We start from the raw sequence: 23,338 nt of genomic DNA on the forward strand, positions 1-23,338 counted from the left end.
GGACATAATGACAAACGCATACCATAAATATTAGGAAACCATGTTTAATAGTTTCCTGCGATTCTGTCTATTGTCTACATACATTTAGGTAAAAGCAGTAAAAACACAGTATATTAACACAATATGACACACATTTACTCTATGTTGAGTAAAAACGCTTAAGAATATAATTGGCTCCTAAGTAAAAAAGCTGAATTTCTGAATGTTTTTAGTGTGTGTGTTTATCTTGTAAATAGGTTATATTTATGGAATGAAATTAGCCGAATTACTCATTCTAAAATGAAATCAAAATTTGCTGTCATAAAGCACTTTATTTGATAGAATATTGCCACCTGCTGGTGAAGGAGCATTTTTGGGGGGGGGGGGGGGGGGGTGCTTTGAATCAAATGCTACAGTATGTATATGCTTTTAAAATGAATTAAAATACATTGTATTAATATGACTTTAATATTGTTATATGTTTGCTCCTGCACAGCTGGTGTCCTGCTCCTCATGACAGGAGAGCTCTTTAAACAATCCCATCGACCTTCTGCCTACATTGCAGGAGGGTTTCTCAACTGGATAACAGACTTCACTGCAGGATTTGTCTTTCCATTTGATTTGCCAATCCATGTTGATACTTAAAATAATTATAAAGATCAGCTGCCATATATAAACTGTCTTTCAAATCACAAGAGCATAATTGTACAAAACAAAAAAGACAACACATTTATAGTATAAACATACAGATTTCTGTATATATGTTGTTTTAATAAAGCTGCATATATAAATAGAATATATATTGTTTTTCAGATACATATGGTTGCCACACATAAAACCCTATAAAAATGGTTGTGTACTGTAAATGTATATTTTTAACATAATTAAATATACACATTTTTACTATAGGGATTTTATGTATGTTATAAACGTACATCTTCATCTATGACAATTATATATTGCCCTTTAGGTAACATATATGGTAATATCAATCTTGATATAGGACAATATATGTACATGTTTAATTGCAGATTATATTGTCAGCATACTAATTGTTCATCTACAAGTTAAATTGGATTTTTAATCCCAAATTTTCATTGTATTATCAGATGTAAGCTGGTGAGCTCTGTTATCTGGCGTTTTGTGGTGTGTGTATGGGGGTGGCAGCCTATGTTTTCCCTTATCATCCCTGAAACAAAGAACAAAACCTTTGTGGAGATTAGTCAGATGTTTGCCTCAAGAAATGCCTGTGAAATTGAAAACCACCTGATGGGAAACAATGACCACTGCCTGGTGCCCTTGAGATGTGGAAAAAAGGACAGGACAGAGAAATAGTTGTGAATATGGAGGGCAGTATTATTTGTATGCTGTGTTCTGGTGCTACAAAACAGTTTTGTGTACTGTGAGAATGTGATGTTTTCATGAATTATCCTGTGTCATTAGATAAATATATATATATAGTGAGATAAAAAGTCGCAAGTTACAGTTTTTTTTTTACCATTTTCTTTTTTTTTTCTTTCTTTTTTTTGTGTGAAGCCACTTCTCTCCAAAAAAACATCAGGGACAGATTGATCTTCTGCAGAAAGTATAGTAAATGGACAGCTGAGGACTGGGGCAAAGTCATATTCTCCGATGAAGCACCTTTGTCATTAGAACACTAACCAAAGCAACACTGAAGTAGCCCATATGACAAGTACTATGGATGTAATTAATTGCATTCTTCTCAAGAAGGTTTGCAGCATATTCCAATTTGAACAGCTTTAAGTCTGGTTTGTTCCTCATTCAAAGCTTTGTTTGCCTTCAGAAGGCTAAGAATATAGAGCGAAGTTCAAAAATTTCAAAAAAGTTTGTTTTTGTTTTTTTTTTTGATAAAAAAATTTTTCTGCTCACTTTAAGGCTGTATTTTTATTTTATTTTTTTTTTTACAAAAAGTACAGTAAAATCTGTAATATTGTTAAATGTTATTACAACTTGAAATAACCGTTCTCTTTAACATATTGTAAAATGTAATTTTTTTCCTGTGATGAATTTTTAGCATCATTACTCCAGTCTTAAAGGGATAGTTCACCCAAAAATCTAAATTATGTCATTAATGACTCACCCTCATGTTGTTCCAAACCCGTAAGACCTCCATTTATCTTTGGAACACAGTTTAAGATATTTTAGATTTAGTCCGAGAGCTCTCAGTCCCTCCATTGAAACTGTATGTACAGTATACTGTCCATGTCCAGAAAGGTAAGAAAAACATCATCAAAGTAGTCCATGTGACATCAGAGGGTCGGTTAGAATTTTTTGAAGCATCGAAAATACATTTTGGTCCAAAAATAGCAAAAACTACGACTTTATTCAGCATTGTCTTCTCTTCCGTATCTGTTGTGAGAGAGAGTTCAAAACAAAGCAGTCTGGATATCCGGTTCACGAACGAATCATTCAGTTCACCAAATCAAACTGAATCGTTTTAAACGGTTCGCGTCTCCAATATGCATTAATCCACAAATGACTTAAGCTGTTAACTTGTTTAATGTGGCTGACACTCCCTCGGAGTTAAAACAAACCAATATCCCGGAGTAATTCATTTACTCAAACAGTACACTGACTGAACTGCTGTTAAGAGAGAACTGAAGATGAACACCGAGCCGAGCCAGATAACGAACGAACAACTGACTCATTCTCTAAGTGTCACAAGATCCTTCAGAAATCATTATAATATTCCGATTTACTGCTAAAGAAACATTTATCTTTACTATCACCAGTGGTGACTGTTGATTCTTGAATGGATAGAATGTTCAAAAGAACAGCAGTAATAGATTTTGAAATATATTTTTTCTAACAAGAATTGTCTTTACTGTTACTTTTGATCAATTTAATGTATCCTTAGTGATTTTCTTTTTTTCTTTCTTTTTTTTTTAATAGCCGACTCCAAATATTAGAACAGTGTTGTACTTTTGTAGTATAGAAAATAATGATTTGTGATGATAGTCTTTTTTTTTTCTTTTAGCATAACCTCAGCATTGTAAACTGTTCTTGTTCTGTAAATCACTTAAATAAGAATATATGCTTAATGACAAATAACCAAAGGATCAATGAAGTGCTCCTTATGCGAGGAGATATGTACTTGGCTTCATTAGTAGTTTTTTTTTTATTCCAGAACACCAGGGTATTTTCCTTTATGGAGTACACATAATAATAGTAAATTAACTTAAAATTATTAAATATTTTAACAGAATAATTATAACCAATTGATTATAACTGACAAAGTTGTAATTGTGAATTATGTTGTAAGCTATTGTTCAACAAGACATTGATGATTTAGAATCAAGTGTGAACCTATTTGACTTGTTGTGTGTAAAAGATGACAACTGTGTTGCAGTTTTTCTTAACATTTGGTTTCTTGGGTTTAGGGTTTTGCATCACAAGTTTATCACAGAGCAAACTGTCTTTTAGTGAGTGAGAATGTGTTTAGAGTTTTGCAAAAAGAGTGAATGAGATGCAAACTGCCTGAACTTGTTAAGGTTTTGCAGAAAGAGTAATTAATTTGATTAATTTGTTTAGGCTATTGAGTATTTGGTTCAGAGGATGGGGTTTAGCCTAGTGTCTTAGCAAATGTGAAAAACTGTAATACAACAACAGTTCGTCATGTCATGTGACTTTATTGATATGTGTTTGTAAAAGACCACGGTCTGACATGTGCAGGAAAAACCAGCAGAGGGCACAATTTTCTAAAACATTTTCTGAATGATATAGGACATGTGATGATCCCCGTGGGAAGGATCCACTTCCTAAAAAAACAAAGGCAGCTATCCATATATATTCATATATAAAGATGAATTTATACTGTCTGAAAAAGGTGTTATGCTGTAAATACAGTACAATATGTTGTCTGTAAAATTAAATAATTAGTATTTATATTGTTTACATTTATTTTGGACTAAAGCCAAATTAAATTCTAAAGAAATATTATCTGGAAAATATAATATTCCACCCTAGGAAAAAAAAATATAGAACAATTTATAGAACTTTGTAATATGAAGGAATTATGTTTAATTTTGTCTTTTTTTTTTTCAAACAAACAAAAACCTTACTTATCCAAGGAATACCACTGTAATTCTTTGCCTCACTTAGTTTTTTTTTCATTGTTTGTTTTTTTAAACGTACACAAAACTGACTCACTCTTTACGAACAAAAAAATGTTCCAGCTGCTCATATGACAGGAATGGTAGAGCTGTCACCTGATCACCTTGTACCATTGACATCGCCCTGAGATTGGGGTGGAGTATCCAATCACGGCCTGCTGGGCTTTGAGTGACAGAGCGGCAGATACAGAGAGTGTTTGATCGACTGACACTCTTCTCAGTTCCACACGAGACATGCAAGCACACTGTCACTGACAGATTGTGTCTAGTGTCCACTGAGCCCTTATCACTTCCATCAATCCATCCGCCCTTCGGCCACCGAACACCATCTCCCCAAATCCCTCACCCATCCACTGTCAAGAGTACCAGAACATACCAGTCAGGTGCTTTCATCACTCAGAAAACTTGCCATGGAATTCCAGCTCTGTCTTATCTCTCCTGTATGGCACAGCATGTTTTTCATACCTGTCTAAGCTTCCTGTGACTTCAGACGTTTCATCCACAGGAAACCCTGGAGAGCCAAATCTTCTTTTCATACAGTTCGGTATTTTTGCTGGGGACAAAAAAAACAAACAAACAAACTGATTACTGCACACAGAATGATGTGTTCTGTTATTTAAGGATTATGCTGTTTCTCTGATAAAGTCAAATTAACATTGGGAGTATTGTTATTATCACTATCCAATGATTAAATTATAATTAATAATATATAAATTATATAAACATAAATGATTATATCACCTGTAAATTTATACATAAGTAATAATTTTTAGATTACTTATCTACACGATTATCATATATATATATATATATATATATATATATATATATATATATATATATATATATATATATATTATTACATAATTTCTATCACTGTTATTGCATTTTGCAGTTTTGATAACACATATAATAGTGTTTGTGTGTGTGCTGTTTGTGTGTGTGTGTGTCTACTTAACCATATTTTGGGGACAAATTTGTACCCAAAAGTGAGCTAAACCTGACATTGTTTGTTTGTTTGTTTTGTTTTTTATTGTAAATATGCAGAGTTTCCTGTAAGGGGTAGGTCGATAACGTTTATACAGTATAAAAACCATTACGCCTATGGAATGTCCCCATTTAGATAGCTAATTACAGGTGTGGTCTGTTTGATGGAACGAGATCAGTGAAGATGGAGTCAGAGGAAAATGATTCTGTAGGGTTTGTGATCCCCTAACGGTCTTGTGGTTGTCCCTCATCCAGATGAGGGTCACAGTGCAAGATGGGGTAACATTTAACCCCCTTGCCACACACACTCATGTAGAGCTTCGTCTCTGTGACAGACAGATGATTAGTTCTCCATGCTGGCTGTGGGAGAGAGTCCTGTTTCCATGATGCAATAGGTGACTTTGACAGTGATTTTAACAATTGTAGAGAGACTGAGGCACCATGGGATATCTGGAGGACTAGGGGATGCCAACAAACTAATGTTGAACCAAATATGAACCAAAACCACCAGGTAAGATTTATGTCATCTATTTAAGATCTTTGCGTATCTCACCCTACGCATATTTCAGTCTCTCTTTAACAAGAGTGGATATATATAAAATCAGTTTTTCTGCAAAATAAAGAATGCTTTCTTTATCTATAAAAGCATATGTAAGACTATGAATAAATCATGACATTCCAAGTATAACTAATGCTGGATATCAAGGAGTTTTTCCAGGCTTGTTCTTAAATGTTTAGTTTCCATGGACACCCAAATATGTTGAGGGAACCCTTTCTAAAATATTTTTGTAAACAATTACATTTTACATATAAATGGGCTGAATCTATAAAGGCTGCCGTTGCCTTTTTATTTTCAGCCCATTATATATAAAATGTAATTGTTCTAAATGCAAGTACTTGTAAAATATTATGTGGATTATGTGGATTAGTATTATGTAGTCTTCCTAGTTTACATCTATTTTCTACAAACCATTAAGAGCTTAGTTAAACCTGAAAAGAAACAGTACTGATTGATTGATTGATTGAACGAACAGTCCCCTGGGGGTCCCAATGGTTAATGTCAAATTTAAAAATGTATAATATGTATGTATTATTATTGTTGTTATTATTAGTTTATTGAAATATAAATACAGATGCATCTAAAAAAATCTGAATATCATGGAAAAGGTCTTTATTTTTTGTAATTAAAAAAAAAATTCCAGTAGACAATCATCAACAACCTCCACAATGAGGATAAGCCACAGAAGGTCATTGCTGAAAGGGCTAGCTGTTCACAGAGTGCTGTATCAAAATATATTCATAGAAAGTTGACTGGAAGGAAAATGTGTGGTAGGAAAAGGTGCACAAGCAACAGGGATGACCACAGCCTTGGGAAGATTGTCAGGAAATGCCCATTCAAGAATTTGGGAGAGCTTCAGAAGGAATAGACTGAAGCCGGAGTCAGTGCATTTGGAAATCAAGGTCTGGAGTCTGGAGGAGGACTGGAGAGGCACAGAATCCAAAGTCCAGGGTGAAGTTTCTGAAGTCACTGATGATTTGGGGAGCTGTGACGTCTGCTGGTGTTGCTCCATTGTGTTTTATCAAGTCCAAAGTCAATGCAGCCATCTACCAAGAGATTTTGGAGAACTTTATGCTTCCATCTGCTGAAAAGCTTTATGGAGATGCTGATTTCATTTTGCAGCAGGACTTTAGCACCTGCCCAGAGTGGTAAAACCACTTCCAAGTGGTCTGCTGACCATGATATTACTGTGCTTGGTTGGCCAGCCAACTCACCTGACCTGAACCTCACAGAGAATCTATGGGGTATTGTGAAGAGGAACATAAGTAACATCTGACAAACAATACAGAAGAGCTGGATGCCGTTATCAAAGCAACCTGGGCTTCAATAACGCTTCAGCAGTGCAACAGGCTGATCGCCTCCATGCCAAGCCGCACTGAAGCGGTAATTTGTGCAAAAGGAGCCCCAAACAAGTATTGAGTGCATAATTAAACCTGCTTTGGAGATCTTGAACATTTCTGTTTTGTAAATCTTTTTTGTGATTGATCTTTGAGAAAATATAAACATTTTTTGAGATACTGAATTTTACATTTTCCTAAGCTGTAAGTCATAACTAAACTAAAATTCAAACAAAAAACTCTAGAAATAATGTTTTTCTTTTTTTTTTTTTTGTGATGCACCTGCTTGTTCATTTCATGAGTCCAGATGTATTATCTGCTTAATGCAAAGTCCAAACTTGACAGGCAACAGGATATTGAAAATATGTTTGCTGTGGGCCATTATTACTCACATGTCTAAATATATGTTGTGTGCAACATAAGTTGAAACTTAATTCACCTTGTCCATATGGTTTCATAAATCTCTGATACTCACAGTAAATTCTAAATTGTCAGCCATTTCAAATGAAAGATGCAGGCTGAAATATTATAGGACATAAGAAATATTTTGAATCTCTCTGTCAGTTTTTATACATTAGAATGATAAATAAATGCTTAAAACCAATAAATGGTAATATAGTTTTATATAATTATTTTATTATATAATTCAAATATAATATTACTATATTATAGTAGTTTATCAGTATTACTACATTATAAATTATGAATATATATTTATATTTATTATATTGTCATTATTATTATTGCATGATTAAAATACTTTTTGCAGACTAAATAAACATGCAAGCATCAGCTTCTGCTTGTTGACCTGTGATATCTTATGACATGTGACTGATGTAAATGTCCAAACATACCACATATTTTGATAACTTTTTTTTCTGTTGAAGTCAATTGCTGCTTTTGACACGAGTGTGTTGCCGTAACCTGTTTCATCAAACCCTGACTGTCAATCAAGTTTCAAGATTGACTTTGCTGTAAAAATCACATCATAAGATACATGGGATCACTTTAATTATTTATACTTACATTTGCAATCATTATTAGTGATGCTATTGGAAATAACCTTGTGGATTTAGACCCCATTTTGAAAACCCTGGTTTTAAGGGACCAAATGATGAATTTGAGGAGAGAAAGGTTCAGGCAGTGAGGGTGAGGTTGAAGAGACAGAGGTCCTCATCATGGTAAAATAATTAGGCTTGGCTTTGATGGGGACTAAACAAACATTACCGCTCTCAACACTGCCCTTTTCCCCTTCTCCTCGTCTGCGCGATGAGTTCCCTCTGAAACACTGGCCAGCACCAGACACTGACTCCCTTTCTGCTTTCTCACTTTGTTTTGCATGCAAGTACACACACACACACACACACACATATTTTGCAGCTTCTCTTATCTGTGTTTCAAATTTGGAATCGGTATATGAGATAAATAGTCCACACTGGACTGCCAGCAAAATAAAATCTTGACATTTTAAAACAAACAGGGGAGTTGTAAACCTTCATCATTTCTGATTCCTTGAAATCTGAGCAGTTGAAGTCTGATACAAATGATCTAATGAGGTACCCCAAACCCTCAAGCAAATGTTCAGGGTTTGTGACCATTGTATTGTGAATGTAGTCTCTTAGTCTTTAGTTGAATTAGCATTCAGCTATCACTGAGTGTTTCTGGTCCATTGGAACACAAGTCTACAGAGATCAGTAGAGCTCTGATTCAAATATCCTATCAATCACTATATTTCTCTCACCACTAGGAGTATTCTGAACAACAAAAAAAGGCATTTTAAAGTCCAAGTATCAGGGTCAAAAGCAAGCCATTTCATCTTTGGCTTTTCTGTCTTTTTTGGGATGAAAGATGATATAGCAGGTAGTGACAGGGTAGCAGTGTCCCTCTCTAGAGTGAATTCCATTGTGGGAGCTAACAGCCCCATGTAGCTCTTTGAATGGACGGCGGTTTTGAGAGCCCAGGATCTTGTACATTTATATTCATACCGTATATGTGTGTGTGTGTGTGTGTGTGTGTGTATATATATATATATATATATATTTAGCCTATGTAAAAAAGTCCCTTTGTAAAAAAAAAAGGGGGGGGGGGGGTTCAAAGCAGTTCAAAGCTTAGAAACATTAGAATAGAAACTAGAGATTCCGATCGATGATGCACCTGGAACAAAAATGTTTAGGATTTAAAAAATAATTTCTATGTCATCTTTCAGAGGCCTAAAGCTGTTTTAGGCAGAGAGAGAGAGAGAGAGTGAGAGAAAGAGAGGGAGAGAGAGAGAGTGAGGTTGGAAAAGCAGAGATGGGTGGAAATGAAGAGCAAAAAGTTAAAGGGAGAGGACAAGTGAAATTGGACAGAGAGGGAGAGAAAAGGGGGATGTGAAGAGAGAAATAGAGAGGAAAGAGCTGGAGAAAGAGTGAAATGGACCCTGAGGTCCATTGAATTTCCTCTCTTTCTTCTCTTCCCTTTCTCAAGCCTCTTTCCCTCTCAGGTCTACACAGCTGTTTGGACACCAGGGGCCACTTTTCTGCACCCAGATGAAAAAGAGAAAGACTCAAAGCAATCTTGCAGGTAGGCCTGCAAAAGTAATCGCTCTCTCCAGCCCAGAACAGAAAAACAGAAGAAAGGGGGAGCACAAGGCTCAAAAGTGTGTGTTTGCTTTAGTGTGTGAGTGTGCTAGGTGCGTGCATAAGGGAGACCACATGCACGGCCAACAACAGGAATGATATCTGCTTTTATTGACTTAGTTAAACCATTCTCAATGCTACTTCCTATGTGTTTACAAGACAGTAAATCAGATCTCATTCAGAGGAATGGATCGCCCATGTCAAGGGAAAAATCCCTTGATGGAAAGGAGAGTTAAAGCCGAGGACAGGAGCATCCTCAGTCTGAACTATAGCCTGACCTGACTAAAAGATGCTGCCAACACTTTCCAATGAGATTTAGTTTGTTAACCTTGAGGAATTAGGGGTTAATCAAGACCTAACAATGAACATCAGGAATGTTAATCGACTGATTGTACATAATCTAGCTTATCACACAGCTAATCATCAGTTTGGGTGACAGTTTGGTTAACAGCCATCTGAAAGCATCTGATCAAGATGAACTTTGTGTACAGTACTGCCATGGATGACAGTAACTCCCGGGGGTGTTTTCCAGAGAGCTGTAATTAACTAATGTTAATGTCTTCAAGAAACATGAATTGATCGTGATTTAATGTATCCTAACGTAAAGCTGAACTGTTAAACTGTTTAGTTTGAAAAAAAGTTCCAAGGATAATATTTTTGAACACCAAAACCTGCATTTTAGCACCTCAGGTTCCATCATCCTGAAGTAAGTGGGTTTTTTGCATGAGTTCTTGGTTAAATGCTTGACATAATGTCTTTGGTGAACTCAAGCTTAAGATATTTTCATGTTTTATTCTATGACATATAATACATCAGTAATACTGCACTTTTTAAGCTTTTGATTGACTTGGAAAACATGGTTGCTAATAAGTAGTTAAATGGGACTACAGAGGTTGTCAGGGACATTAAACATTATCACACTCAAGAGAAACACTCATCTACTTACTTGTCCAGGGGTGGCCATCGTTGGTCCTGGAGAGCCACAGTCCTGCAGAGTTTCCAACCTTAATCAAACACACCTGAACAAGCCAATCAAGGTCTAAGGGTTACTAAAGCTACAGGCAGTTGAGTTTTAATCAAGGTTGGAGGAAAACTCTGCAGGACTGTGGCTCTCCAGAACCAACATGGGCCACAATAGCCGCTTTCACATCCTCATTAGGGCCAAGCCAGAAGGGCTGTATTTATATGTTTTCTTCTTCTTCTTCTTCTTCTTCTTCTTCTTCTTCTTCTTCTTCTTCTTCTTCTTCTTCTTCTTCTTCTTCTTCTTTTTCTTCTTCTTCTTCTTGGCCAATGGAAGTCTATGGCAGCCCTTTGAAGGGAACATAGGAAAATGATTAAATGTGGCACACTACTAGTTGTGTTTATAATCGTGCTCTTGCAAACAATTCTAATTAAATAAAGACTGACATACAACTGTTTAAGTCAACATGGTGTTGTTCGTTTATACCCTGTTTATTCTTTCTACTTCTGGCATTTGCATTTAAGATAAAAAATTCAGAAAGGTTGTGTTTATTTGTGAAGATAATCATGATGAACATAATGTTCAAGGGAACCAGAGTCGTACAATCTTTTGGGTTGGTTTAAATTTCCTCATAGCACCAAACAAGAGTTTGAACACCTTTTTCACTCTCATTAAACCTCATTGGAATTTTTTTTTTTTCTTAAGTGAGTTCCCTTAGATTTGTGCTTGGCATCAACTGGAGTGAATACTACTTTATTTAATGGAGTGTGCTCATATTAGCTGCTTCAGACATTAAGTCATTCCCCTCTTCCTTAACCATATATCCCTGTGCCAGAGTTCTTGTTTCTCTCTTTCTCTCACTTTTTATTTTCCTGCTGCTGTTTAGAAGGACAGGGACAATGTTTGATAGAGCATCAGCCACTCAATGACCAGACGTCAGATGGCAGACCTGGACCAGAATTGGTTTAAGCAAGAGGTGAAATACAACTATGGCATAACGAAAATCTATGCGGGAAATTTTTCGGGATTAAAACATGGTTATGATATTAAAATGCACCCTTGGGTTCCCTCGAGCCTGACAAAAGCATGACTCTTGGTTAACCACTGCTGAATTATTTTAGCTGTTTAACCACAAAGAGTTAGAGTGAGGGAGAACAAGAAATAAAAAGCAAGCTCCTCACCCGAACATATTACGTTGTTGTAGAGGGTGTTTAAAAGCTATGAAAAAGACAGGGTCAAATAAAGGAGACACTGTGTTCTGTTATATATACAAATTATGGATTCCATAACTTTTTCAGCCAAAAACGGGAAACTTGTTGGCTGATCTTGAACTTGTTTACATGACAACGGCGTTTTGGGGACTGAAAATGCCTATTTTTGAAAACAGGTCTCAAAGTGCAAGTTTTTGAAAATGCCACTGTTATTATTTCCATGTAAACACTCAATACATGAATCTTTGAAAAAAGTGACGTAGTGCACAGTGCGCGTGCGTAGTACATCTTAGTACATTTTAAAGGCAAGCGCAAACAAACATAAAAAACTATGGCGGAGTACAGTACTGTTGTTGCTGTTTAAGAGTTTGCTAACGCTTCTTCAGCAAAGTGTGGATTTACATCACCAATATTACAACCAACAGCGGAGACGCATCATATGCAGCATATAATCGTGACTTCTCTACAGGTACTGTCTACTAAAAAGGTGACAGTGCCAACAACCAAATTGGTGCTAAGTAGTAGGAAAAAGGTCTAATGAGGTGACTTTTTCACAATAATTATTTTGTGGCAAAACAATATATACAATTTTTATTATATTAAAGGAGGAAGGAAGTGGAAGTAGTGCAGTGCAATGTCATTGCGCATAGCTTATCTAAGCTTTTGAGTTGTAAGCTGGAAAGTCAAAGTAAGCTGCTAATGATGCCATATGCCTGTTATATTGTCAATGATAAATGTAGTAAGTGTTGTAAAATGTTATTGATAAATTGAATGGAAATTAGTTGTGACATTTGTCATTTGAGTAATTTTGCCATGAGTTAAATAAAGTTAATAAATCTGCACCAAAGAGCCTGTTTCAAAAGTTTCTCAAATGAGCACCGTCAGTGTTCTTGACCTCAACATATTTTATTGCAAAAAAACATTAAAATTCAAGAAATAACCTGAACAAATGTTTTCAACACACAAATTCAGTATAATCTCCGAGATAGGACCTGACTAACTGGTGCACTGAATCATTCCAGGTGGCAAAATCACTATGGCCGTCCTCCTCTGGATCTAATCAGTCAGGTACATTCTCACCCTCTAAGCCAGCACACAGACTGATATAAGTACTGTAATTTATGGGATGGATTTAAACCAATACCAATAATGACATTTTCTATGCTGCTTAGCAGCTGGTTTATTGCTCCTAAGGTGTGAAAGCTGTTTTTAATTCATGCATTATTATAGAATTATAGTCTCAGTCTGAGTTTGGTGGTACTTGCAGTGATCCATGTTATGGTCATTGAAGCATATTGAAGGCTGGGGTAAAACCTTTATTTGCCAGAATGTGAAGAAGAAGAAAACCCCACTAGCAGATGAAGACATCTCAATATGCAATTGAGATACACCACTGGATTCCAGTCCATTGATCCAAGACCTTTACTGCTTTGTGACAGATCAGCATTGCATTAAGACATGGTGATTTTATTGCATGCAGTTGGGATCATGATATGAAACTTACCGGTTACGTTATCAAGCGCAATAAAGGCTACAGGTAACATCTGAACAGTTTAGATGCTTTGTTTTCTGGTAGATCTAATGTATCAAAGTTAACTAAGCTGTTAGGAGTACTTGACAGCATGTCTAGCCATTTTAAGAACTCTCATAGAGCATATATTACTTACACATACAGTATGTGTATGAAAAAAAGAAGAAGAAAACTGGGGTCACCAAAAAGGCACAGTGAAGCAAAATCTTACAGGTAGCCAGGGAATAGCTAAATGTAGCTGTATATATTCTGAAATGGATATCAGAATATTTGCAATTTTCCCCTTTTCCTTGTGGGGAAAAACAAATGAGGGAGCTATTGAGAGATGTACTTAAACCAGTCAACCAGTATATGTATTAAGAATATTAAGTCTGTCATGATTTCAGAATGTTATGGAAGTAACATTAGCTATTGCAAAATAAATAAATCAATCAATCAATAAAAAGTACATGTTTTCAGTGGTGAAGATTATTATTTTTGCAGGTGCTGTTAACAATTTTAATCACACTTTTAGTGAGCAAATGCTTGTTAATTGTTAAATATTTTAGTACAAATTGCATGTCTTTTCTAAATAAGGGCCAGAAAATAAAAGTAGCCTATATGTTAATTTCTGGATTGTAACTGAAAACTATGTAATTTAAGTAGCATTAATATTTTTGATCACTTTGGCAATATTTCCATGAATGGCCTAAACATTTTTGTTTCATTTAATAATTTGAAAAATATTATTATTATTTTTTTTATGTGGATTAATCACTTAATTTAAAATTGGTCTCTGGGTTTGATTTCATGATGTAGCCATTCAAGACAGAATAAACGTAATAATACACTAATAATAGATAATTTAAATATTTTAATATCACAAAGTACCCTATTTCTAATAGTTGTGTGTGCATTGTGTTTTTACAAGCTGTTTAAAATAAACTCTACTTAAATGTAAAGTTTGAGCACAAATGTAACAGGCTGGATTAATGGGTTAAAAGTTGTTGTTTTTTTATAAAGGGTTAAACTGAGTCAGTTATATGAGTGCATAAACGCTTCTAAGTAATTGTTCAGGTTAAACGAAATGTCTTTCTCCCTCATTGAAGAAGTTTAAATGTTGAGGGGGGATGAGGCTTCTGTGGAGGAGCTACACTGCACGTGAAGAGTGGGTTTGACTTTGGGAGTTTGAAAGTGGAGAGAGACACAGTGAGGCTCCTGCTCGCAGTCTCTCGCCAGGGAAACATCACAGTTTATCAACCTTAATCTGACTTCAGAATGTTTCAGTGACATTTACATCAGTACTGGAGATACCGTGAGGAAACATAATGCAAAGTCTCATTACGGGCGCGCGCACGCTGCGGGACTTTGTCGCTGATTTTCTATAAAGAATGTTTTATTTGTCGCATATTCGCTTTTATCACATCGATCATGAATTATGTTTGCAGGAACAGTCGTCTGCAAGGTGCTTGAACTCTTAAGGACTTGACGGAGTCATTTGACATGGACTCAGTTGATGAATAAATCACAGTCGATACCGATATATTTTATCCTGTCACTCAGTTTATTGTTATTTTTTGCTAAAAGTCCGATGGACCGAGCATTTTCAGCCAATAATATACACGCACAGAGGAATTAATGAATAGCTTACAGTGTCGGATAATAATCAGACAGGGCTTGGAAATCTCACAATGAGGCTGAAATCATCGAGGTTACGTTACATGTAAGTAGGCTACACTAATATGGGCTTTTGCTGAAGAGTTTTATTTTTAATTTTTTTAATGTTTTAAAAGAATAGTTCCATAATTAACTTTTTTTTCGAACTTTTTTCTTCTATCTTTCTTCAGGTTACTTCAATTTATCACCCTGTGTTTTTACACCCAAGTAAGTCTTCTGCATTTTGTGTTTGCAAACAAGCATCTCGACATGTTATGTGTAATAGTGTGTAATATCGGTTTAAGATCAAGCAATCAATCGATCATCTGTCTTATAATTTTAGTGATAGTGTCAGTGGATGTTAAAGGACAGAAGTGTTTTCATCTGAATCAGCAATTAATGTATATAGGCCTTTATCTTCCTCAACCTTTTACCTTCATATTAAAAAAAAATGGCATATCATCTCTGACCAGAGAGGGATTGTGATTATGTCACAAGACTTTTCAGTGTATGAAAACTGAACAAAATAGAACAGTGTACAGGTGTGACAACTGTGAGAGTGACAAACAAACGAGTTGTTATCGTATATTTTATGGGCTGTTTTCAATTAAGTGTTTCTTTTATGTTGAATATTTTCAAATAATATTCAAGTTTCCATCCATAATTTTTTTGTGTTACCTCCCACCCAGTTGTGGTTCAAGTTGTAAAAACAGCACTTTGTTTTTTTTTTATCTGACAATAATATTTAGAGTTTAGGAATAATTCATAGATTTATACAATTCTTTAATCTGTAAATATATATAAGAATAGTGCAATTAAGTCAAAACAAAACAGTCATTGAAACAAAAATGTTACAGTGCTACTCAGTCTCCCCATTTTAATATTTTCCAGTCAAGCATCCGCAGGACACACTGAAAGCGATAAAATCCTGACTCACTTTAATCTTGTGATGTTATATGTGGGCAGTTAATGTGTTATAACCATGCAAACAACTCATTATTAATAGAGTCATTGGCAAATTGTCAAACATCTTGAAAAGACGTAAACCCCTGGCTTTAAAGGTAATGGCTCTAACATGTGAGCACAGCACATAGCTGACTTACAAAAGAAAATCATTATGAGAACGGCCCCAAAGAGACAGGGTGAAAGATCAGTGTTGGACCCCTATTGGCATGTCATCAAGAGTGTGGCCCTCAGAGTGCCATCATCTTGTGTCCTCCACTGCAAAAAGAATTATTTGAATCCGATGAGAAAACAGTGTCACGTTTATTGTCCCTGAAAGAGTGTAGATCATATCATTGTTCTTATGTTGTATGCCACATATTAAATAATCAGAATATAGTTCTTCTGTTTATACACAACAAATCTGCATGTTCTTCTTTTTCATTTTTATAGATGACGATGCAGTCCTTCTCTTTACCTAATTTTAAGCACCATGTAAAGGAGCAGAGTCGTCTGTCGGACAGGATGAGTCGGAGATTAACAAGGACTTATCAGCTCTATAGCCGGACTAGTGGTAAACATGTACAAGTCCTGGGCAATAAGAGAGTAAACGCCAACGGCGAGGATGGAGATATTCATGGCAAGTCACAGTCTTTGCAGGCATACTGTTCTACATTATTTTACTTTGTCAGCTCGAAAACAATAGGACAAAACAAGTCAATTCAAGCTATTATTTCAGAATAACCTGCATAGTTTGAAATGGATTCTATATTGCAGAGTTTGGGAATCCCAGGAGAAACCTGTTTTGGTTCTGGAAAACACATCAGTGCTCATCTTACTTCTGCCGTCTTAACATTTCCTGAATGATAAAGAGTTGTAGAACAGAAATGTGACATTCAATTTTTAAAACATCATTCGTTTTCATCTTTCATGTCTTCCAAAACAAATATATTTATTGCCAATTATCCTACATTATCTAGTCTCAATCACTTACCAAGTTTTTCGCTCCATGTGTATTTTTTTTTTTTTTTGCTTAATGTACGGTTGCCTTATGATTCATAGTGTGCATTGATGCTGCAAATAGGCAATGAGAAGTCAATCTTGCTTTTATTTGAACTTACTGTACTTATACAATAGTTGTAGTTATACAGTAAGGCACCTGTTTTAAGTGAGCTGTAGCGCTTCTTCTCCAAACAAAACATTGGTTAGGATCCTGTCCGCTGGGAACGAATTCCTGTCACCAAAGTATTTCTGTGTGTCTAGCCATCTTTCCACTCGTGCAGTCCATACAGTACATTGCCCACTTTTTTGGAGGGTCATTTTACGAGGAATTTTCATAGCTTTACAACTCAACGTACGAGTCAGTTTATGTAGAGAGGTGAGGTCAGCTTCATCGGTTAATATCCATCTGTTTCTTTTAATCTTACTCTTTGTAGTCTTGGCCTAACACACACACACACACACACAAGCACATTCACACATCTAGGCTAAATATTGGCTTTTTTAAACTAACATTTCAACCTAGACAACAATGCAAATCTAAAAACTCCCCAATATTCAACCAAAAGCATCATTCATTTGTACATATCGCCTGAAAGTAAAAAAGTAACAGACTTTTCTATGGTTTAACAATTCCAGCTAAACTTGTTGTGGAAACTGACACATTTGGAAGCCGGGTTCGAATCAGAGGAGCAAAAACAGCCTACTACATTTGCATGAACAAGAGAGGCAAGCTTATTGGACGGGTAAGTTCAAGGAATTAAACATCTGGTGTGTTTATCTTTAATTATTCTGTGAAATGATGTTGTTGAAATCATGCTAAAGTATAGACAATTAAATTGGTTCGAATGGTACTAATGGTGTCGCAGGTAAACCCTTCATTGTCCTGAGAACAAAATTTAACCTAATAAATCTCTCAGGGTTGAATAGCAGACTTCCGAGTTTGTCATTTCAGTCCTCTGCTTTCTGTCTCTTTTTGTTGCCAGAGGAAGGGCCGTGGCAGGGACTGTATATTCACCGAGATTGTTCTGGAAAATAACTACACGGCATTGCAGAACGCTAAGTACAAAGGCTGGTACATGGCCTTTACACGCAAGGGTCGACCTAGGCAAGCCAAGCAGACCCGGCAGCATCAACGAGAGGCCCATTTCATGAAACGTCTTCCTCGAGGACACCTGTTGACAGAACAGAAGACTTTTGATTTAATCCCACATCCCCCAAACAAGAGGACTAAGCACCATCAGCGCACACGCGTGACTTGAGGGCAGAATCGTAACGTATATCGGAGTGTTATCTTAATTTGAGTTTTTCTAATCTATGTGCATCCAGAGTTACTGGACATCACGCCGAACTGATGTTGTGTAAAAATGTAGGAGTCTACACATGCTCAGATCTGAGATGAATGACAGTATGAAAGACAGTTTGTTCTGGGATAATTACTGAACTGTTGACTGAACAGAGGACACTGTAAGCCTTGTAATAATGAGCAACAAATTTCTGGGAATGAAGGAAGACAACAGAACACACAACACATATACAGGTGCTTCTCAATACATTAGAATGTCGTGGAAAAGTTAATTTATTTCAGTAATTCAACTCAAATTGTGAAACTTGTGATAAATAAATTCAATGCACACAGACTGAAGTAGTTTAAGTCTTTGGTACTTTTAATTGTGATGATTTTGGCTCACATTTAACAAAAACCCACCAATTCACTACACTGTAAAAAATAATTCTGTGGCTTAGTAAATATTACAGAAATTTTTAACTTTATTAACTTAATTAAATCTCTGAATAGTGTGTACTTGATTGTTTGAGTTAAACACACCAAAATAATTGAGTAAAAATCCAACAGTTCATTTTATCTAAAATTTACAGATATATTTAAGTTGTTTTCAATTAAATTATTTAGTATTTGACTAACCAATTATTTCTTTATAATATACTTAATATATTTGTGGAATTTCTATCAAAATATTTCAGAATGTTGAATTAAACTGATCTGTTTCAAGAAACAAAAATATTACTTAATTCAAATCAATATTATTAATATATTTAACACACTCTTAAAATTTGAGTAAGTTTACTCAATTAAAACAATGCACCCCTCCCCCACCCTCTGACGTGACGACAACTCGACGGTTGGTTGAGTCAGTGAGCGCGGGCAGTTTGAACTCTCCAGTCTCCAGACAACAGCTCTCTTCTCAGCGTCGCAGATTTGGTGCATTTGCTCTGTGAAATTCAGGTTTGTGTATGTTTTATTTTATCTATAAAATCTTTACTGTGCTTTAAATCATATTTAATGCAAAACAACATACAGAGGCGTAATTCGACACCTAAACGAGAGTCGCGCCTGTCTTTTTGCATGATTGAAACGCTTTGCATAAACACATGACTTCATTCCTAATGATAATAAATATAATTATTATCATTTGGATGATAAAATGTCCTCAGAACTGTCACTGTTTGTTTATTGGCAGGTTATGTCACTCACTCGCAGTATCTATCGGCTGTGAGTGAATAGCAGGACGGCGGTATGAAGTTCAAAGTTTACCCGCAGAGGCGAGTCAGTCTCCGGCACGAGGACCAGCGCTGATCCGGTGGATATTGGGTTGATTTGATTACACCTGAATTAGGCTACCTGAATTTTTAAATATTTAATTTTTACTTATAAAATGTTTGTTAAATGAGTTTAAATGTAGGCAATATTGTATACAGTGTAAAATGTACTGTATTGACAATAAAGGCCAATGTCATGTATACTGGTGGTTGTGTGGAGTACTATTTTACAAAGCTTTAGAGAAAATAAAAAGTTAATATTACTCATTAATAAAAACAGTTAATATTACTCATAAATATTGTTTTTAAATGTTTAAATGTTCAATTATTTCTACTCAATTTTATTTGTTAATGTACCAGATGCAGTTACTCAGATTTACTTAATTTTTTTTACTTGCATTTACTCAATTCATACAGTATATTTCATTGATTTCACAGCTTTAAAATTTACTCAATTTTTTTGAGTGTAAAAATGTTTCACCAATAAAATTGAGTAAATAATAGTTAAACTTTTTACAGTGTATCTCAACTAACTAGAATACTTCATAAGGCCAATAAAAAAAAAAAAACATTTTTAGTGTATTGTTGGCCATCTGGAAAGTATGTTCATTTACTGTACATGTACTCAATACTTGGTAGGGGCTCCTTTTGCTTTAACTACTGCCTCAATTCTGTGTGGCATGGAGGTGATCAGTTTGTGGCACTGCTGAGGTGGTATGGAAGCCCAGGTTTGACAGTGGCCTTCAGCTCATCTGTATTTTTTGGTCTCTTGTTTCTCATTAAAAAAAAAATTCCTCTTGACAATATCCCATAGATTCTCTATTTGGTTTAGGTCTGGTGAGTTTGCTGGCCAGTCAAGCACACTAACACCATGGTCATTCAATCAATTCAATTTGGTACTTTTGGCAGTGTGGGGCAGGTGCCAAATCCAGCTGGAAAATAAAATCAGCATCTTCAAAAAGCTGGTCAGCAGAAGGAAGCATAAAGTGCTCCAATATTTCTTGGTAAACGGGTGCAGTGACTTTGGTTTTCAAAAAACACAATGGACCAACACCAGCAGATGACATTGCACCCCAAATTATCACAGACTGTGGAAACTTAACACTGGACTTCAATCAACTTGGGCTATGAGCTTCTCCACCCTTCCTCCAGACTCCAGGACCTTGATTTCCAAATGAAATACAAATCTTTTTCTCATCTCAAAAGAGGACTTTGGACCACTGGGCAACAGTCCAGTTCTTCTTCTCCTTAGCCCAGATAAAATGCCTCAGGAGTGGCTTAACAAGAGGAATACGACAACTGTAGCCAAATTCCTTGACACGTCTGTGTATGGTGGCTCTTGATGCCTGACCCCAGCCTCAGTCCTTTCCTTGTGAAGTTCACTCAAATTCTTGAATCAATTTTGCTTGACAATCCTCATTCTATCAGTTGGTTGTGCATCTTTTTCTTCCACAAGTTTTCCTTCCACTCAACTCTCTGTTAACATGCTTGGATACAGCACTCTGTGAACAGCCAGCTTCTTTGGCAAGTAATGTTTGTGGCTCCTTGTGAAGGTTGTCAATGATCGTCTTCAGTACAACTGTCAGATCAGCAGTCTTCCCCGTGATTGTGTAGCCTAATGAACCAAACTGACCATTTTGAAGGCTCAGGAATCCTTTACATGTGTTTTGAGTTGATTGAGTGACTGCCATGTCACCATATTCTAATTTATTGAGCCAAAATCATCACAATTAAAAGAATCAAAGACTTAAACTACTTCAGTTTGTGTGCATTAAATTTATTTAATACACAAGTTTCAATTTGAGTTGAATTACTGAAATAAATGAACTTTCCCCAACATAATTTATTGAGAAGCCCCTGTACACTGTCAGAAAAATTTGCAAAAATTGTATCTTAAGGGGTACAGTGGCTTGTCACTGGGGTAGAGCCCTCAAGTCAAGACACCACAGACAAAATCATTGTAATTTTCCTTAAACAAATTTATTTCATGTCTTTTTCAGTTTCCTAAAAAACTGCACATTTACATTCCATCCATTTGCATCTGCATATACAATTACAATACTTATATTTAAAGCTGATTTTCTCTTATATTGAATTATATTCGCTATACTTTACTTTGTAATATCTATATTTTGAAGGTTTTAATAGAGGGGTTGTTTATACATCATTCTTCTGATTTATGTGCAAAATATATGTTTAAAAAGTAGTTTTTTTATTTTATTTTTTGGCTGTTGAAAGTATTTTCTAATATATAAAGTGATTAAAAAAAGATATCCAAAGTCCTCTCTAAAAAACCTTGAATATTTAGAATGAAACTGAATTTTAAACCTGGCTTTTTCCAGTGTTCAGAAATGTGTAAACTTGTAATGCTAAACAATTGCCTTAATATACTATGATAAATCAACTGGCGAAAGTATGGTGATATTGAATTTATATTAGATATATATTACCTGTTTACCCCTAAAATGTTTATAGTAGTAGCCAAAGGGTATATATTGCTACTCTAAGGCACTAGTATGCACCTTTAACAGTGGGTTGTAAAAGCTATTGTATAATTTTTGCACATTTTATTCTGACAGTGAACATGGCAGCTACCTACTGAAGATCCCAAACATATGCAGATGCACACCGCTTCCATGATGTCTAGTGATATTATCAAAAAGCATCTTTATTGTTTGTACATGACTATATATTTTTATTGGAAGATTGTAAAATACTTACAAATTGAACTATTTATTTTAGAGTGTGTATTAAATTCATGTAAAAGTATTGATATAACAAGGTCTTTGGATATGTGATTCACTGACTCCCTAACGCCTCTTGTGGGAACTTGTGATTGATTTGACTCCTTTGAGATGCGCTTCTACGCTGAATTTGCTTTGAAGGAGTCGGTGGTCATTAGTTGACAGGTCGAATCCTCACTCTCTCATAGATCACGCTGTATGTGTGTGGGCGCATCAAGAACACGAGCATGACAAGTGTGGGTTAAAGTCGAAGGCCTCCAGGAACAAGTCGCCCAAATTGGGAGCCAGTTTCTTTCAGAGTCAGGCTTATTCAGTTGACAACAACAGCAGCAGCCTGAGAGAAACCTCAAGGGCATGATCGGGTCTATTCAAGAAGTATACTTCCAGAACCGTATAGCTGTTGTTATGTTTTTGGCCCAGCAGTCGAACTCCCAGAAAAAGAGGCCTTAGCCTCAGATAACTGTGAAGCAATATCTGTGACAGGCCGGTCTCGATTGAATGTGCTCAGCAAGTGAGACTGGGCCTTTTCAATAACTCGGGCCTTTCGCTTTAGAAGAGATGAGGTCAACCCACCATTGCTGTCCCAAACAAAGGTTACCACCGTGTAGTTGCATTTCTGCGACCCACGCACCATAACCCTCTGATCAAATGCTCCCTTTGTAGATACCGTAGAAAAGAAACATGTTATACAATGGTGGACCTGAATAATAACACAAGGAGGGGTGAGCTATCAAAAAAGGAAGCCCAGTCACACAGAGGGGGTGAGGGCCCGGCGAAAGAGAGAAACCAAGAGCGTCTCGGGGGGAGAGAAACGTTTGGGGGGGGGGGGGGGGGGTTATGGGTTGAGATGTGGGCGAGAGGGGCTGAAAGAGCGCAAATGGCTGGGAAGAGGCAAAGAGGGGCACAGAGGAATGAAAAGGGCCAAAAAAGAGTGTCTCTCTGTCAAGGCAGTTGAGCATGACCACTGAGGCCTCGGGATGGGGAGAGAGAAAGGGAAGAAGAGACACTGAACAAAAATCACAGCCCTGAGCTCTTCCCCTGTCGCCTTTTTCCCAGGACTTCTGATTTGTCAGTTGGCCCTTAGACTGCTTCCACGTGCACAGCCATGTTTCGTGGAGAAAAGTATCTAGAAAAGCATTTGGT

The 23,338-nt window shown here is 36.1% G+C and overlaps 1 protein-coding gene across 1 annotated transcript; it reads left to right on the top strand.

Annotated features, from left to right (window-relative positions):
- The first annotated feature begins 14,510 nt into the window (after positions 1-14,510).
- On the top strand, positions 14,511-18,584 carry LOC132141925 (fibroblast growth factor 8b-like). Its single transcript, XM_059551575.1, has 5 exons — positions 14,511-15,018; positions 15,143-15,179; positions 16,347-16,533; positions 17,532-17,638; positions 17,879-18,584. The coding sequence occupies exons 1-5, from the start codon at positions 14,987-14,989 to the stop codon at positions 18,152-18,154; spliced, it is 639 nt and encodes a 212-aa protein (XP_059407558.1). The 5' UTR covers positions 14,511-14,986; the 3' UTR covers positions 18,155-18,584.
- Positions 18,585-23,338: the final 4,754 nt, after the last annotated feature.

The sequence above is a fragment of the Carassius carassius genome, chromosome 6, assembly GCF_963082965.1.
Source record: "Carassius carassius chromosome 6, fCarCar2.1, whole genome shotgun sequence".
NCBI lineage: Eukaryota > Metazoa > Chordata > Actinopteri > Cypriniformes > Cyprinidae > Carassius > Carassius carassius.